Source organism: Budorcas taxicolor, chromosome 6 (assembly GCF_023091745.1).
Source record: "Budorcas taxicolor isolate Tak-1 chromosome 6, Takin1.1, whole genome shotgun sequence".
Taxonomy (NCBI): domain Eukaryota; kingdom Metazoa; phylum Chordata; class Mammalia; order Artiodactyla; family Bovidae; genus Budorcas; species Budorcas taxicolor.
In genome coordinates this window covers 57280600-57300294 of record NC_068915.1, presented here as the reverse complement: position 1 = coordinate 57300294, position 19695 = coordinate 57280600, and the positions used below count along the sequence as shown (strand labels likewise).

At 39.9% G+C, this 19695-nt stretch overlaps 1 protein-coding gene across 1 annotated transcript in view; it reads right to left on the bottom strand.

Annotated features, from left to right (window-relative positions):
* The window catches only part of NWD2 (NACHT and WD repeat domain containing 2), a 228157-nt gene that overhangs the window by 9573 nt on the left and 198889 nt on the right, over positions 1-19695 (bottom strand). Inside the window, exons 4-5 of the mRNA XM_052642360.1 lie at positions 10823-11026; positions 5053-5197 (exon numbers count right to left, since the gene is read on the bottom strand). Coding sequence (XP_052498320.1) covers positions 5053-5197; positions 10823-11026 — 349 coding nt within the window. The remainder of the gene's footprint in view (positions 1-5052; positions 5198-10822; positions 11027-19695) is intronic.

The following is a 19695-nucleotide window of genomic DNA, read 5'->3' as shown; positions in this document are numbered from 1 at the left end:
CCAAGACCTGAGGGAGAGGTTGAACGTAATCATAAGAAAGCAAGCACACTACGTTTATAGTTGCTTCTTCTAAGTTCCCACTTGGCTTTGCTCCCAGACTCCAGAGGTTCTAAGAGTAAGAGTGGAGAGCAGGAACCAACTGGGGCAAGGAGAGAACGAGGAGGAGGCCACATGACGTATCTAGTCTATTTCTTCCTCGTCGGTCTTTCCTCCATTGTGGTTTTACCATTTTGTTTGAGATGCATATACCCCAGACATATATGTGTAAATATAAATGTAAAAGCATGTTCAAAATATAATTACGTGCTAATTTCATTTATCCATTATCCATGTCACTGTTAAATCCCATTACACCCATCAGAGCAGGAACAGGAAAATGACTCAGTATGTAACTGTATTTCTTTTGAGATAAACCATGTTAGGGCTTATAACACATATGCTCACATAAAAGTAAATATACTTTCTAAATCATTTGAGGCCCCATAAGAACATTTAAAATTGTATCAGTACTAATAAAAAGCAACAATTATGCACAATTTTAGGGAAAAAAATAAAATAATTAAACCAATGGACATGAATTTTAAAACAAGCAGGCTTTTAAAGCTTGTTTTCTCCCCTCTGCTTTTCTTTATCCAGTTGGTCTTAACTGAGCATCTGCTATGTACCAGGCATGCTGCTAGTTGCTTAGGATACAGTGGTGGGAGAAAACAGAATGCTGAGAGAAAAAGCTATTAATGAAGCTTATAGTCCAGTGGAGGATGGCAGACATGAATCATTGCTGCTGCTGCTAAGTTGCTTCAGTCGTGTTTGACTCTGTGTGACCCCATAGACGGCAGCCCACCAGGCTCCCCCGTCCCTGGGATTCTCCAGGCAAGAACACTGGAGTGGGTTGCCATTTCCCTCTCCAATGCAAGAAAGTGAAAAGTGAAAGTGAAGTCACTGAGTCGTGTCCAACTCTCAGCGACCCCATAGACTGCAGCCCACCAGACTCCTCCATCCATGGGATTTTCCAGGCAAGAGTACTGGAGTGGGGTGCCATTGCCTTCTCCGGATATGAATCACAGAGTCCCACAAATAAATGTATTATTTTTATGCCTGGGAAGTTGAATGACATGGTGCCGTGAGAGTAAACAATTGGGAAATCTAATCCACTTGGAGAAGTCAGGGAAGATTTTCTTAAGGCGGTGACTGCTGGGCTGGGATCTGGTGGAAGCATGGGGGCAGGGGACAGGGCTGGTTGTAACTTAGACCATCTCAATATACTGGCCACATCTGCAACATCAAGCAAAAACAAAACATAGGTATATTCTATAAAGTAACTATTAAGGGAGGTGGGAATTTTATTTAAAAATGGTACCTTTTAGCAGAACTGCTATGATAATATTTTTTCAGTAATGAGAGCAATTGATAAAGATTTGTGATTGAAGTAAAAGAGATGTATTTATATAAACCACCAGTGTTGAATAAGCTGTGCCATTCACATCAGGATAGTGTTTTTTTTTTTGGCTGTGCTGGGTCTTCGTTAGTTCACATGGGCTTTATTTAGTTGCAGCGTGTGAGCTTCTCATTGTGATGGCTTCTCTTGTTGCAGAGCCCAGTTTCTAGAGTGTGCGGGCTCCAGTACTTGTGGTGCATGGGCTCAGTAGCTGTAGCACATGGGCTTAGTTGCCCTGAGGCATGTGGAATTTTCTTGAACCCATGTCCCCTGCAGTGGCATGTGGACCCTCAATCACTAGATCACCAGGAAAGTCCCAAATCAATATATTTTACCAAAGATTTTATTCAGGAAAATTGCATCAGGAGGCCAGATAAGGAAGCTTATATAATATATGTCTACTCTTCTGTTTGTAGAAGAGTACAAATTTGTTATAATATGTACAGGGGAAGATGCAAGAAATTTGGATATTCTGAACTCCTGCAGAAAGTAGCCTTTGGTCCATTTCTTGTCCAGCCACCTGTGTTCCACCAGGGAAATCCCTCTATCTGGTATTCTTATTTGAAGATTTATGAAAATATTAAAGTAATATTGTAGTGTAAACCCTGACAGTTTTTTTTTGGGGGGGGGGCACTGTTTGTTTATAATGCAAGTGTCTGACTCAAGCTTTGATTGCTGAGGCATCCACTTCAATGATACCTATCTTGAATAAACTCATTAACAGCCAAACATACAGAGCAGGCCAGCCCCCTCACCGAGACGCCTTTGTTTAAGAGCTCTCGGTGGACTTCAATAACTAACCTTTCCAGCTACTTGTTTTTCTCTCTCCCTGTGCTTTAAATTCCCACTTTTGTGTTTTAAATTTACCAGTAAAGAGTGAGCCCAGTAAGAGCAAAGCCCTAGCCATGTGTGCTCTGCCTCTCTTTCTCTCTCTGCTTCCGACCTCGCTGTGTGGCTTTAGACGTGCCCTGCAATTTCCAGGTCCTATAAGTAATGTGGATGTGTGTTCAGTCATGTCAGACTTTTTGTGACCCTATGGACTGTAGCCCTCCAGGCTTCTCTGTCCATGGGAGTCTCCAGGCAAGAATACTGGAGTGGGCTGCCATTTCCTACTCCACTTTTAAGTTATAAGCCTTTATTTTTTCAAAGTTACCTGATGGTGATTGCTGATGAGTATCTTGCAGTCCTAATAAGAGACAGAAAGGCTGGTCTAACTACCACACTGGTTACTGATAGACTGGCACAAAACAAATATACTCTATCCATTTCAAAGAGATGGCCCCTCTTCAGCAGTTTTCACTGTGCAAACATGGTCTTGAAATAAGTTGGAATGTAAAATAAATTAAAATCTCACGAGCATGCATATCTTTTACAGATGTAACCCCAAATAGAAAATAGTCCAGGTATAGTGTTTCATACTACCCAGTATAAAACTATTAATCTTCATATGGCTATCCATGTGGACCAAGTTCTTTATTGTGGAGAAAATTAAGAGGAAGTATTTGCCTATGCATTTTTTAAAACTTGGGCGGTCTCACTCTAAGTCAGAGGATGCTCTCCCCAACTGGTGTCTCATATCAAGAATAGGAGAGTGTTTGCTCTTGGTATTTTTTTTTTCCTGATACAGCACTTTGTTTAGGAATAGGGTAGTTTTGCCCTTGATAAAGACAAAGAACCAGGGCTTCAGAAATGGATCAAAAAGATCCCAGAGGAATAAGGATATATGTTAACCTGTATATTCTAAAGATAGTACTTATTCCTGGTGATTTTAGCATTTTTAGGGAGAATTAAAATAAGACCCAATTTTTGACATCTTCTGGAGAATGAATTTGTCAAGATTATTCATACTTTCTCTGAGGTTAAAATACAGGCATATCCAGCGAGAATGGTATTAAGTGCTTCTTAGGTTTTCACAAACATTTTGCCACATCATTCACAAAACCAGTCTGAAAATGCAAATACTGTTGCTTTTTTCTTCAGGGATTCTTTGCTGTCACCTCTTAAAATAAATGCTACTTAACCAATCACTTTACCTAGGAGCGTTCATGCCCTGGAGACTATGACTGACATATTCCTTCAGATATGTGATTTCCTATGCAATTCCCAAAAATAAAACCTCTTTTCCACAGCTGAAAAAGGCCCACAAGTGAGTCTCTGCTCAGCAGTTAGGGATATTTTTTATTTTAAGGCTAATCTAGATCCTGCCACTCCCTTACTTCCCAGCCTCTGATAGCTTCCCATCTTATGCAGTGATGGAAGAAATTTTCACAGATTGAAATATGAGGAAGTCATTCTGGCTGATACCTGATTTGGGTTGAACTGTATGTTAAATAGAACAGCCTGTCTTCTGGCCCATCAAACATGCATTGTGCATCTGATTTAACCACTAAAGGAAAGAATACATCTAAAAATCAAAATGGAATATCTATGATTCAGGCATCCAAAATGCAACCAGTGGCCACTGTGTATGTGGTTTCAGACATTTTTCCTGCATCACTGAGAACTTGAATTCTCTGAACTGTATCAGATGGAAGAACACCACCAGTTTATTCTCAAAATAATATCTGCTAGCAGTTGCCTAGGTCTCAAGGTCTACCCTTGTAACTATGCGACCATTTCAGACCCCAACCAGTCCTTATTTAACATGCATCCTGACTTCTTGCCAGCTCTAATTATAATTCTTGATAAACAACTTGATACCTACTGTAACTTTGTGATTTTTGCCTCTATAAGCCTCCCTCATTTTGTAGTCAGGTAGAACACAATTCAAGTGCTTCTTGAAACTGTCTCTCAGGCTACAGTGCTCAGTTTGGCCTGAATAAAACTCTATTATATTCCTATTATAGATTGTTTATTGATTATTTCTGTTGTTATTATGGCCTGTGCCCACCTTCTAACCTCATCTCTCCTTCTCTGAGCTTGGCAACCTTTACTTGCTTCCTGCTCCTAGAACTTGCTTAGCACATTCCTGTCTCAGGAATCTTGAACCTGGCAATCCCTCTGCCTGGAATTCTCTGTTTTAGATATGGCACTGCCAGCTCTGATTCATTCTGCCATTTAGCCCAGAAGTCATTTCCTTATCACCTGCCCTATCTAAATCTGGACCCCCACAGCCTTCATCAGGCCCTATTATCCTATTACTGTGTTTTATTCATAGCACTTATCCTTTCTGACATGATATTGTTCATTTATTTGATTACTTGCCTATCACTTATTTCCTCCTCACTAAACAGTAAGTTCCAGGAGAGCAGAAACCTTGCCTTCTTCATCATTGTTGTAGCCCCAGTGCCTGGCATATATAATGCCCTCAATAAATGTTTGCTGAGCAAGTGAATTAATGAACAGGTCAACTGAGAAATACTGGGTGAGTCTGGTCTATTATATTCAGCCTCCTCTGACTTCTTTTAAAGTCATATTTTTGGAGAATTCCTCAAGTACGTAAAAGCTTATCTTTGAGTAAAAAGATTACTTGTCTCTCCAGAAGATAAAAACATTTAAAAAAATTAAATTTCATCAGGCAGTAAAAACAATTAAACTTGCAGAACCATAAAAGGAAACAGTGAATACATCTATTAATGATCAATTCCTCAGTTTACTGAAGATGCATACAAAATTACCTGAGAACAGGTACCTCTTGGCTTGGCTGTGTTTCATTTTCCCCTTTTCATGTAACAGTTTTACAGCAGTCTTAAATATCTTCTTGATCTCATCTGATATCTCTTGCCAGGTCTTCTCATTCTCGTCATTGGCAGAAGGCTGCATCTTTAGAAAGGTGAAAGTGAGATGTTAGTCTTAAATCATCAAGAAAACCCAATATTTAAGAGGAAGAGAACCATTGTTATTTGAAAGTCTACTGTGGGCCTTACCATGACAGGTGCTTAATGGATAGTATCTCATTTACTCTCCCTAGTACCCTGAAAGTGATGTGAACTCGCCCAAGGGACACAACGGTGTGAATCCAAACAGGATTTGTTAGTTTGATTTTCTCATTGTGTGTTTCACTCTTGAGTTTTGATTCAAATATTTTAACAAAATCATCTCTTCAATATAGTTAAAGGTCAGACTAGTCAAAAGGATGGTTTTTCCAGTAGTCACGGATGGATGTGAGAGTTGGATGATAAAGAAAGCTGAACACCAAAGAATTAATGCTTTTGAACTGTGGTGTTGGAGAAGACTCTTGAGAGTCCCTTGGACTGCAAGGAGATCCAACCAGTCCATCCTAAAGGAGATCAGTCCTGAATATTCATTGGAAGGACTGATGCTTAAGCTGAAACTTCAATACTTTGGCCATCTGATGCGAAGAGCTGATTCATTTGAAAAGACTCTGATGCTGGGAAAGACTGAAGGCAGGGAGAAGAAGGGGAGGACAGAGGATGAGATGGTTGGATGGCATCACTGACTCGACAGACATGAGTTTGAGTAAGCTCTGGAGTTGGTGATGGACATGGAAACCCGGTGTGCTGCAAAGAGTCAGACACAACTGACCAGCTGAACTGACTCATATGTTACTATTTGTCTTTAATTGTTTCTTCCTCATTTATTTTTTATTATCCTCTAGGAAATAAAATCAGAGAAGGCATTGGCACCTCACTCCAGTACTCTTGCCTGGAAAATCCCATAGACGAAGGAGCCTGGTACTGCAGTCCCTGGGGTTGCTAAGAGTCGGACATGACTGAGCGGCTTCGCTTTCACTTTCACTATCATAATTGGAGAAGGAAATGGCAACCCACTCCAGTGTTCTTGCCTGGAGAATCCCAGGGGCAGGGGAGCCTGGTGGGCTGCCGTCTATGGGGTCGCACAGAGTCGGACACGACTGAAGCGACTTAGCAGCGGCAGAGGCTCATAGAATCAAACAAAGGAGGAACAGCTAAAGCCAATTGAATACAGGTGTGAGTTCAGCTTTGTAAAACTGGTTTCTTGAGGTATCAAGTTTTTTGATATCTACTTTACCATCTACTGTCTTTACTCCTGGCATATTTACCTGGTCAATGGTTTGGGATTTATCCCAGTATTCTCCATATTCTTCCAGATAATAACTCCAAAAAATACATGTGAGGAACAAGAAGAAGAATTGAGTAATCTGACATGATTTCATTTTGCATAGAGAAAATGCTTTCTGTTAAATGTCAGAATGGCCGAAACACAGGGATCTTAAATGAAGAGCTGTTGCTAACTCAGGGCTTTTCTCCTCTTGGAGCTGCTGGGTACTGCATTATCAAGGATATTTTCTTTGGAAGAGGAATGGATATCTATGCCTTCTTTTCTTTTTCAAATTTTATTTTATTTATTTATTTGGCTGTGCAGTCTTTCTCTAGTTGTGGCAAGTGAGGGCTACTCTCTTATTTGCAATGGGTGGACCTCTCTTGTTGCGGAGCCTAGACTCTAGAATGTGGGCTCAGTAGTTGTGGTGCTTGGGCTTAGTTGCCCTGAAACATATGAAATCTTCCTGGGCCAGCAATCAAACCCATGTCCCCTGCATTGGCAGGAGGATTCTTAACCATTAGACCATCAGGGAAGTCCTATGGCTTCTTTTCAACCTCTTTAAAAGGTCTAGGCAATAATTAGGGCCACCTGTTTTCTCCACCTCCTTCATTTAGTTTCAGGGGACATATGATGGGTACATTTGGGAACAAAGTTGGAGAAGAGACAATGACTGTGTTTCTATCATACTCAGTTCACTTCAGTCACTCAGTTGTGTCCAACTCTTTGTGACCCCATGAATCACAGCACGCCAGGCCTCCCTGTCCATCACCAATTCCCGGAGTTTGCCCAAACTTATGTCCATCGAGTCGGTGATGCCAACCAACCATCTCATCCTCTGTCTTCCCTTCTCCCCCTGCCCCCAATCCCTCCCAGCATCAGAGTCTTTTCCAGTGAGTCAACTCTTCGCATGAGGTGGCCAAAGTACTGGAGTTTCAGCTTTAGCATCAGTCCTTCCAATGAACACCCAGGACTGATCTCCTTTAGAATGGACTGGCTGGATCTTCTTGCAGTCCAAGGGACTCTCAAGAGTCTTCTCCAACACCACAGTTCAAATGCATCAGTTCTTCAGTGCTCAGCTTTCTTCACAGTCCATCTCACATCCATACATGACTACTGGAAAAACCATAGCCTTGACTAGACGGACCTTTGTTGGCAAAGCAATGTCTCTGCTTTTCAATATGCTATCTAGGTTGGTCGTGACTTTCCTTCCAAGAAGTAAGCGTCTTTTAATTTCATGGCTGCAATCACCATCTGCAGTGGTTTTGGAGCCCCCCCAAATAAAGTCTGACACTGTTTCCACTGTTTCCCCATCTATTTCCCATGAAGTGATAGGACCAGATGCCATGATCTTAGTTTTCTGAATGTTGAGCTTTAAGCCAACTTTTTCACTTTCCTCTTTCACTTTTATCAAGAGGCTTTTTAGTTCCTCTTCACTCATGTATGCCACAACCTCTCTGCAAGGTTCTACATAAGACACAAGAAAATAAATTAACAATGTGTGAAATGTTAAAGAACATACTGAACTGAAACAATACAAACTAGAGACTATAAAAAATAACTTGTCAGATTTTTAAAATACTGCCCCCTCAAAAAAAAATCTTTTACAAATTAAAAATATAACTGTTGAACTTGAAAACTCAATGCACAGAGGAGACACAGCTGAAGAAGAAATTTGGTAAACTGGAAAAAAGATCTAAAGTGACTTTCCAGATAGTAGCACAGAAAGCTAAGGAAATTGATAATGTGAAAGACAATTAAGAGACATGGAGGATACAGATGCAAGCTATTATATATGGGATGGATAAGCAACAAGGTCCTACTGTATAGCACAGCGAACTATATTCAATACCCTGTGATAAACCATAATGGAAAAGAATATGAAAAAGAATGTATGTATGTGTGTGTATATATATGTATAGGAATCACTTTGCTGCTGCTGCTAAGTCGCTTCAGTCGTGTCCGACTCTGCGACCCCATAGATGGCAGCCCACCAGGCTCCCCCGTCCCTGGGATTCTCCAGGCAAGAACACTGGAGTGGGTTGCCATTTCCTTCTCCAATGCATAAAAGTGAAAGTGAAGTCACTCAGTCGTGTCCGACTCTTCGCAATCCCATGGACTGCAGCCTACCAGGCTCCTCTGCCCATGGGATTTTCCATGCAAGAGTACCGGAGTGGGTTGCTATTGTCTTCTCCAAATCACTTTGCTATACAGCAGAAATTAACACAACACTGTAAATCAACTATAGTTCAATAAAATTTGAAAAATAAAAAAAGAGATATGGAGGATAGAGGGAGGCAATCTATTGTGCATGCAACTAAAGAGCTAAAAGGAAAGAAGAAACAGAGGAGAGACAGTATTTGATGAGATGATGGCTGAGAATTTTCTAAAACTGATAGACTATATGAATTCACAAATGTAGGAAGCACCAATTGGAATATATACACGTTACAGTGAGATGATAAAAATACACATATTAAATCACAGCAGGATCCTCTATGACCCACCTCCCAGAATACTGGAAATAAAAGCAAAAGTAAACAAATGGGACCTAATTAAAATTAAATGCTTCTGTACAACAAAGGAAAATATAAGCAAGGTGAAAAGACAGCCTTCAGAATGGGCGAAAATAATAGCGAATGAAGCAACTGACAAACAACTAATCTCAAAAATATACAAGCAACTCCTGCAGCTCAATTCCAGAAAAATAAACGACCCAATCAAAAAATGGGCCAAAGAACTAAATAGACATTTCTCCCAAGAAGACATACAGATGGCTAACAAACACATGAAAAGATGCTCAACATCACTCATTATCAGAGAAATGCAAATCAAAGCCACAATGAGGTATCATTTCATGCCAGATAGAATGGCTGCGATCCAAAAGTTTACAAGCAATAAATGCTGGAGAGGGTGTGGAGAAAAGGGAACCCTCTTATACTGTTGTGGGAATGCAAACTAGTACAGCCACTATGGAGAACAGTGTGGAGATTCCTTAAAAAACTGGAAATAGAACTGCCTTATGACCCAGCAATCCCACTGCTGGGCATATACACCAAGGAAACCTGAATTGAAAGAGACACACGTACCCCAATGTTCATTGCAGCACTGTTTATAATAGCCAGGACATGGAAGCAACCTAGACGTCCATTGGCAGATGAATGGATAAGAAAGCCATGGTACATATACACAATGGAGTATTACTCAGCCATTAAAAAGAATACATTTGAATCAGTTCTAATGAGGTGGATGAACTGGAGCCTATTATACAGAGTGAAGTAAGCCAGAAAGAAAAATACCAATACAGTATACTAACGCATATATATGGAATTTAGAAAGATGGTAATGATAAACCTGTATGCAAGACAGCAAAAGAGACACAGATGTATAGAACAGTCTTTTGGACTCTGGGAGAAGAAGAGGGTGGGATGATTTGGGAGAATGGCATTGAAACATGTATAATATCATATGTGAAATGAATCACCAGTCCCGGTTTGATGCAGGATACAGGATGCTTGGGGCTGGTGCACTGGGATGACCCAGAGGAATGGAATGGGGAGGGAGGAGGGAGGGGGGTTCAGGATGGGGAACACGTGTACACCCGTGGTGGATTCATGTTGATGTATGGCAAAACCAATACAATATTGTAAAGTAATTAATCTCCAATTAAAATAAATAAATTTAAAAGAGAAGAAAAAGGGGGAAAATATATTCAACTATATTGCAGTTGAAAGTTGCTAAGAAAGTAGGTTTTAAACACTCATCACAAGGAAAAATGTTTTAAGTTTGTGTGACAGATTTTAACTAGGCTTCTTGTGATTATCATTTCATAATATATACAAATATCAAATCATTATATTGTGCACCTGAAACTATTGTAATGTTCTATGTCAGCTGTATCTCAATTAAAAAAAAAGAACCATTAAAAAAATAAAGTAGGTTAGTTTAGCTTTTTTACTTTTTTCTTTTGTATATGATACAGAGAGAATGTTCTGATTTCATTCTTTTATATGTAGCCATCCAGTTTTCCCAGCACCACTTATTAAAGAGAATGTCTTTTCTCCATTGTAAAAAAAAAAAAGTAAAAATCAATAAAACATGACATTTGCATTAAAAAAAACACATATTTTCAGATATACAGAACTTATCACTCTTTTGGAACTTCCAAAAGATATATTTTAGGAAGAAGGAAATGACCCCAGAAGGAAAGTCTAAGATATCAAAAAAGAAAGGTGAATTTGGAAGATTTCTTAGCTTTGGATTTAGTTGTTAAAAGGAAATTTAGAGTCCAGGGCAGAATAACTTTCTGTCTACTGTGCCTTTTCTGTGGAGAAAAACCACCCTTGCGTGACGTAAACAGTTTAAAAATGTAGGGAGAGACACACTTTGGAGAGAAAGATAACTTACTGCATTTTTATTGCTTTTCAGCATTTCTGATCTGGGTCTGAGGTAATATGCGGCTGGCACCGAGTTCTCATCCCGACAGTACCAGTCTTCCAGTAACTTGGTGTCCAGCTTCGCCTCTATGGCAGCATCCAAGATCATTTCAAACTCTGAGGCTTCAACTTCTCCAGGGATTCGGATGTTCCCATATTTTTCACCTAATAGGCCCTGTGTGTCACCAAGAAAACTCAGTTTAGTGTGTCACCATGAAAGTCGGCTTTAGTGTTCACATCATATGACCACTCAATAAATATTAATGAGTAGATAACAAGATACTTTATTCCATCAATTGCCTCTTTTAATCACAGTGGATATGTTTTCACATGGATTATTTTGTAAGTAAAATTAGACCATTTATATTGTAGTATAATAAATTCACATACTGGGATTGCATATTGGACAAATCCAAACTACAGAATTTCGTAACAAAGAAATTTCCCCAGAGTTTACATAATATAACAAAATTTACCTATTTTGAGAATTTTGGTTGGTTCATGCCAAAAAAAAAAATGATGTGTTGGACTCTATGAAATATCAAACATATAAACTCACAAACAAACAAAAATTGCTTTGTATAGAGTTAATAGTTTAATTCTAAGCCCCAGATTTACACAGCTACAAATGAAAGAAGTATGAAATCACTGAGTATGACAGATCCCTCTGGTGACTGAAAAAATTAAAAATATAAACAAGATATCATTTTGTCCCTATTAAACTGGCAAAGGAAAATGTGCTCAGCATTATGTGGACATGAGAAAATGCCTCTGTAGAGCTGATGGGCGTGTAAATTGATCCAATATTTCTTTGAAGGGTATTCTGATAATACATATGAAGCGACTTAAAATACATGAGTTTTGGCAATTTTTCTTCTGGAAATCTGTCTTTAGAAAATAAGGATGTACATAACGACTTATCAGCATATTTATGCTGAACCTGTTTGAACAGAAAAGAGTTGAACCTAAGTGTCCAGCAAGTGGCAACACTTGAATACATTTAAACATAATTTGGTATCTCTAGTCAAAGGATGTGCCAAATTATGTTTCAGAACTCTATTGCTGCAGAAAGATTTTTATAATATACTATTAAGTAAAAAATGTGTATAAGATGAATCTGATATTGTATATACATTATATATATATGAGAAAGAGATCATATATATGTACACACATAAACATAACATATACACATAGAGATTTTATAAGAATACACAGCAAGGTTACCAAGGGCTACTTCTCACTGAATGGTTTTAAATTTATTTTGGTTGTTTTATGAACTTACTGCTTTTGTATTAAAATTTTTTTTGCAATGGAAATGTATTATTTTGTAGTGAGAAAAACTACAGATATTTTAATTTTTTATGCCTGATGATGCTGTGTATACTCCTCATGGAGCAACACTTTCAAAGGCTCCTCTAAGTGTTTGCTTAAGCCCATGCTTCGCAAAATGTCCTCAGACCAGCACCATCTGTGTTATCTGAGAATTTGTTAGGCATGCAAGTTCTCAAGGCCCATCTCAGACCTCCTGAATCAGAAACTCTGCTGATATAGCTGAGTTAAATCTGTGTTTTAGCAAGCCCTCCAGGTGTCTGAACCACTGGTGTAAGCTGTCAAAAATATTAGCTTATATAGCTAGCACCTGATGTTTCAATTAATCTTTAGTGTCTTATCTGGTAGAAATAGAAGGAACATACAGAACTCTACCACAGATCTATACTATCCAAGGCATGTTGGTCTGCTTTATAATATCCATGGGAAGATTTCTGTTTAATTTGTGGTCATCTTCATCCTTTCTTCCTGTTGACTAGCACCTTTGCCATAAGCTTCCACTACTGGAAGTCGACCCACTAGAAGGTGAATTGTGGTTTGGCTTCCTTGGGAGCATTTTTTACTATCTCTGCAACCCAGAATGTTCTTTTCATCTCAGACAGGCAAGTGGGAGAAGAAAAGTCCTGGATAGACCTGTTTCCTACATAAATTCATGACCTAAACTGTAATATAAGATGATAAACCTCATGGGGGCAGAGACCAGAGCTTTTTATTCCTGGCACATAGAAAGTATTAAAAAGCATATTTATTGACTACTTGAATGAACCAAGACAGAGAAAGATATCCTTGGAGTTTGTTCTATTCTTATTTGAAACTTCATCTTTTGTGTAAAGATAGTATTTCAGCTCTCAGCAGGTAAAGTAACAACTTGGGAAAGTACCAGTTTTGTCAGCAACCTTCGCTTCAATCCTGAACACCAATTAAGAGCACTTTTATTTGAATCTGCATTTGTTTAGGGCTATTCATGACAACAGGCTGTATGTAACAAAAATAATACCATTTAGACTTGTTTTTCACTTAACAATTCCTCTTCTAAAATCTCTTGTGTTAAGCTTGTCTAAATGAGCAGGCATGACCTCTCATTCTACCGCAGATAGAGGCAGAGATGATCCTTCTATGGGGAGCCAGCCTGGTGAATGGGCTACCCTGGTGGCTCAGATACCCGCCTGCAACGCTGGTTCAATCCCTGGGTTGGGAAGATCCCCTGGAGGAGGGCATGGCAACTCACTGCAGTATTCTTGCCTGGAGAATCTCCATGGACAGAGGAGCCTGGTGGGCTGCAGGCTATGGGGTCACAAAGAGGCGGACATGACTTGCGGGACTAAGTGCAGCGCAGCACAGTCTGGTGAGTATCCTATTCCTCTTGGGTAATTCTGGATAAGGATAGTCAGGATCTTCAGTCAGAAATATCTGTTGTGAAGAGTGAGGTTTTTGTGCTGGGAGAATTAGCCGCAAACTTACCTGGGCAAGGGAGGGGCTAAGTGGACTTCGAAACAGTAGGGGTAGGACTTTTTGGAGGAATTTCCAAAGCAAACAATGGAGTTTGGTCATTGGATGAAAGACTTGGTAAACAGCCAGAACATTAAATATGGGGTTTAGTAACCGACAATTCTTTAGCCAGCAACCAATGAAGCCTAAGAATGTGATGGACTCAGCAACCAAGATCCAGGGAAATACCAGCTGGATTTCAGGCATGAAGTAGGAAAGAGGACATAATAGTGACTAGTGAAACAAGATCATGTCCCAGGGAAGGACCATCATCTCTATATTATCAATTTATTGTTGGGTCTCCATCTTCTCTCTGCTCTAAATAAGGCTGGTCACAGAGGCTAGGCCAGGATCAAATCTATGGATCAGTTTCTGAAATATGCTTCATGATGACAAGCACCACATCACCCAGGGTGTTTGTTAGCAGGTTACAAGATGCCTTCTCAGACCTAAGGACCACTGGGCTTGGGGAACCTAGAAATCTGGATTTTAAAATGTGGTTACAAATGAATCTATTGATTCCTCAATAGACTTTAAGGACCACTTGCTATGGGCAATGCATATGGGGTCTCTTGAGTAATGGTTTGCAAGCACCAAAGGGACAAGACAGGGAACACAGCAGATCATTACAAAATAAATAGAAGGCTATTTAAAAGTAATTATTTGAGTTGAACAGCTGGCACCAAATACTAACATTATTTGATCAATACAGTAAGGTAAAATATTCCTTAGGGTGGAGATTACTAAAGAAGAAAAAATATCCTTATCCCATTCAAATAGCAAATTATATTGAGCGCCTGCTATATAAAAAGTGCTAACACAGAACTTCAGAAAAGTAATAATGTGAGATAGGCTTAAAGTTACTTATTGGATTGTTCTCCCCAAGTCTTTGCCTTCTCTCTATTGATTCTTCCTTTGGGTAGAATGCTCATAAATCATGAAGCAGTTACTTTTCAGGAGTCCCAGATAGGATTCTGTCTTATCTCACTATTTGAAAAATGGCAAAAAGAGAAACTGTAAGAAGGGAGTTTGCTACCACACTTTTCAGGACGACTTTTTGGGGTTCGATGTGGCTACAGTTACAAGGTAACACACACAGCATACCTGTATCTGCCAGGAATGGCAACGTCAATTTAGAGGAAGATACAGTCCAACTCAGTGACAAAGTTCAGCTTCCACGGTCAATGGTTCAGAGCAGGGGTAGAGATTCGGGCCTACGTCTAAAATGCTAACGATAAAAGTGCCAGTGGCAAGATGGAGGTCCAGTCTTGGTTTCCTAATCAGTATTCCTTAGCCCTGTGGCCAGGGAGAGCAGACATGCTGTAGGGATGACCCTGCGGCAGCTACAGAAACTATATGCCCAAGAAAGCATTATTTTCTGTTCACTGTCAGTAGACTATCCACTCCCAGAAAAGAAGAAGAGTCAGATTTTCTACATCCTTCTGACTCCGATTTTCAAGAAGGTAATTTTTAGCTTGGTTAAACCAGTCTTGAGAGAACTGAGAACTTAAATGCAAGGGGCCCTCTACTCTTTGCGTCATCCTTGCCTTCTTATGTGCTGAAATGGATACATCTAAGCCACTGCTTAGAGGGTTTCTCTGTTCCTCTGCACAAGCAACTTGGTTAAACCAGTTTTTGGAGAAACCTGATGAAGAGTTGAGGGACTATATTTGATTTTGCATTGAGGTCCATATATATTAGTTATATCACTGCTCCGTCTGCCTGCATGACCCTGAATTAAAGAAATGCATATGGCTGAAATAATTTTCAAATTTTCATTGAGTTGTTTGAATATTTTGTCAATATACACATGAACATAAGTCTATTGAGTCTGGAAATTCATAATTGCCTCTCCCATTCACCTAATAAATGGCCCATCTTGAAACACTGAAGATGTCTAATATTAGTTAGGTAGGAAGCAACAATCCAAATGAGGGCTTAAATACAATCTGGGAGTTAAGCCCAAATGATTGCAAAGTCTAAGAAAAATTTCTAGTGTAGTTTCTGTATATAAAATTCTAGAATAAGAAATACTTCTAGAGGCTTTGGAACTAGATAGAGATGTTTGCACGATATTGTAAATGTACTAATGGCACAGAATTGTTCACTTTATAGTGGTTAATTCTATGTGATATGAATTTCACCTCAATTAAAAAAAAAGATAGTTTTTTAGCTATTGATTTCCTTGCAACTGAGAACTTAAGTGTAAAAGGACTCTCTATTTATCATCTTTTCCTTCCTTATGCTGATAGGGATATGTCTAAGCCACTGCTTTCAAAGGCTTAGAGATAACATTTTCTTTCCCCTCAATTGATTTTTCTTTTCCTTTGCACAAGCATTGATTTCTTTTTTTGTTTGTCCTTGTCCTCTCCCATTCCCCCCTCAAGTTCTTTATGTGCGGTTAGTTCTGCCAGGGTGTGCAACTGAGAATGTTTGAAGTCTGAGTCTGATACCATGCAGTTTTTCTTGCAGCAAACAGAAAAGAGAGGTTGATTTATTCTCCATGGTGTTGGGAGCTCAGTATGTCTTTGCTTTTACTCTGTTCTGGGATATCAGGAAAGACTGGTGAGGATAGTCTTTCTGGGGTTATGGAAACTAGGCTTCAAAGGCAGGTGCGCAATTGCTCCCCGGGCTGCTGTTGATGAGCCATCACTCATGGGAAAGCTGCAAGAGAAAGGCAAGATTCCATCACCTGCGTCCCCTCCCCCTATTGATGCCATAACAAACTGAAGTACGTACTCTTCAAATGCCCCGTTCCCTTCAACCCAGTCACTAATGCAAGGTAGGTGGAACTATTCCTTCCTTTCTTTAAGCTTCTCTATTCTTTCTTAAGGGGCTTTCCTGGTAGTTCAGCTGGTAAAGAATCTGCTGAAATGCAGGAGACCCTGGTTCAATTCCTGTGTTGGGAAGATCCCCTGTAGAAGGGATAAAATTCACATTAATATATACGATTTGCTGTTGTACTTGATTTCATTTAATGTTCACGATTCTTTGAAATAGAGAGTTGCAGCAGAGGACACCAAAGCTCACAGACCTCACCTGGCTTGTCCAAACCACCTCTATAAGAAGATGTGGAGATACTAATGCTTGAATATAGGGCTTTCAGTAATCTCATTCTTTCTACTTCATCAAGTTATACGGTGCTGTGCTCCCTCCTGAGAGTACCTGCAGATGGCTTACATCCTTGTGATGACCATTCTAGTCAGGCCATTATGCATGTCTGTGCAAGCATGCACTGCACACTTCCAGGGCCACTGTTCACAAGGACTGCAGGATGGTCAGTGTTGTGGCCTCGGGTGTTGCATTCAATTTATCTGCCACTGGGTGGAGAGACGAAGATGATTGTGATGTAGTCCTTGGAGCTCACAGTCATCAGTACTCTGTTGCCAAATGAGACAACTAAACCATTCCAAGAATCATCTGAACCTGCTTCACACACTTTTTCTCAATGTTTTTCCAAAGTCAAGAAACACCTTCACAACTGACTTAAGATTTTCTAAATATAAACATAAGGTAATTTAGTTAGCAGTGGATTGCAACTCGATTACTCATACTTTGTGTCCTGGGTCACAGGGAATGAAAGAAGCTGGAGAAAGATGCTTGGTTTTATGTATCACCTTGACCATGGGGTGCCCAGATATTTGGCAGAACATTATTCGGGGTGTGTCTGTGAGGGTGTTTCTGGATGAGATTAGCGTTTGAATCAGCAGACTGAGTGAAGTGTTAATAGACTGCCTTCTCGAGTATGAGTGGACATCATCCAGTTCATTGAGGGCCTGAAGAGAATAAAAAGATGGAAGAAGGAAAAAGTCCCTTTCTGTTCGCCTGCGTTGAGCTGGGGCATTGGTCTTTCCCAGCACTTGGACTGGGACTTCTACCACAGGCCCTGGTGGGTCTCAAGTCTTCGGACTCAGGCTGGAACTACACAACTGGTTTCCTGAGGCTCTAGGTGCAGAGGGAAGATCATGGAACCTCTTGGCCTCCATGATCATATGAGCTAATTTCTTATAATCATAAATATATATACCCCTTTATATTATAATCTCCTATTGGTTTTGTTTTTCTGGAGAACTGTGACTAATACACAGGTTGAATTGGAGATAATAATGACAAATGACTAACACGTTATTTGTTAGGACTACATAATGTCTATACTAAGGATGATCTAGATAAGATCTTTAAGAAAGATATGTTTAGCACCAACAGACAAAAGGGTAATCAGTTCAGTTCAGTTCAGTCGCTCGGTCGTGTCTGACTCTTTGCGACCCCATGAATTGCAGCACGCCAGGCCTCCCTGTCCATCACCATCTCTCAGAGTTCACTCAGACTCATGTCCATCGAGTTGGTGATGCCATCCAGCCATCTCATCCTCTGTCGTCACCTTCTCCTCCTGCCCCCAATCCCTCCCAGCATCAGAGTCTTTTCCAGTGAGTCAACACTTCACATGAGGTGGCCAAAGTACTGGAGTTTCAGCTTTAGCATCATTCCTTCCAAAGAACACCCAGGACTGATCTCCTTCAGGACGGACTGGTTGGATCTCCTTGCAGTCCAAGGGACTCTCAAGAGTCTTCTCCAACACCACAGTTCAAAAGCATCAATTCTTCGGTGCTCAGCCTTCTTCATAGTCCAACTCTCACATCCATACATGACCACAGGAAAAACGATAGCCTTGACTAGACGGACCTTTGTTGGCAAAATAATGTCTCTGCTTTTGAATATGCTATCTAGGTTGGTCATAACTTTTCTTCCAAGGAGTAAGCGTCTTTTAATTTCATGTCTGCAGTCACCATCTGCAGTGATTTTGGAACCCAAAAAAATAAAGTCTGACACTTTCCACTGTTTCCCCATCTATTTCCCATGAAGTGATGGGACCAGATGCCATGATCTTCGTTTTCTGAATGTTTAGCTTTAAGCCAACTTTTTCACTCTCCTCTTTCACTTTCATCAAGAGGCTTTTGAGTTCCTTTTCACTTTCTGCCATAAGGGTGGTATCATCTGCATATCTGAGGTTATTGATAATTCTCCCGGCAATCTTGATTCCAGCTTGTGTTTCTTTCAGCCCAGCATTTCTCGTGATGTACTCTGCATGTAAGTTAAATAGGCAGGGTGACAATATACAGCCTTGACTCAATCCTTTTCCTATTTGGAACCAATCTGTTGTTCCATGTCCAGTTCTAACTGTTGCTTCCTGCCCTGCATACAGGTTTCTCAAGAGGCAGGTCAGGTGGTCTGGTATTTCCATCTCTTTCAGAATTTTCCACAGTTGATTGTGATCCACACAGTGAAAGGCTTCGGCACAGTCAATAAAGCAGAAGTAGATGTTTTTCTGGAGCTCGCTTGCTTTCTCGATGCTCCAGCGGATGGCGATCTGGCCTCTGGCTCCTCCGCCTTGTCTGACTGTCCATCTCTCAGTCATGAGAGGTACACTGTTGCATTCACTATTGCCAAGACGGGATGTGAGCAGATATGCTCAGTGCATAATGTTTAGCATTCTTCATGTCATTCAATCATCCAGATACCCATGATGAAATTGTCAGTATATGATGATTATTTACATCTTGCATCTTTCTGGGCAAAAAATATCCATTCCCACAGTGAGTCTGTGTTTCATGTACTACAAACAAGAGTTTCTGAAATAGGATATATAGACATAGAGACATTAATGCATGCAAAAAATGTATTTTGAGGTTAGAAAAAGGCAAACTGTTAGGAGTAACCTTAGAAAGTCACTTAACCTCCTTGGGTCTCAGCTTTTACATCTGTAAGTAGAGATAAAATTTTAACTTTGGTCATATATCTGGTCTGGTTTCTTTTGAGAATCAAATAGTTACTCCAGGTAAAAGCACTCTGTGAAATGTAAATACCTGGCAATATTTAAGACACCATTACTTTAAACAGTTTATAGAGAAACATACATACTCAGTGCACTCAAACCTACATACATGTAATAGAAATAGACAGCTGGATAGATTGAGAAGGGAAAGAAATGGCTCTTGATTAAAGAAAGACAGAAGATAGAAAGGA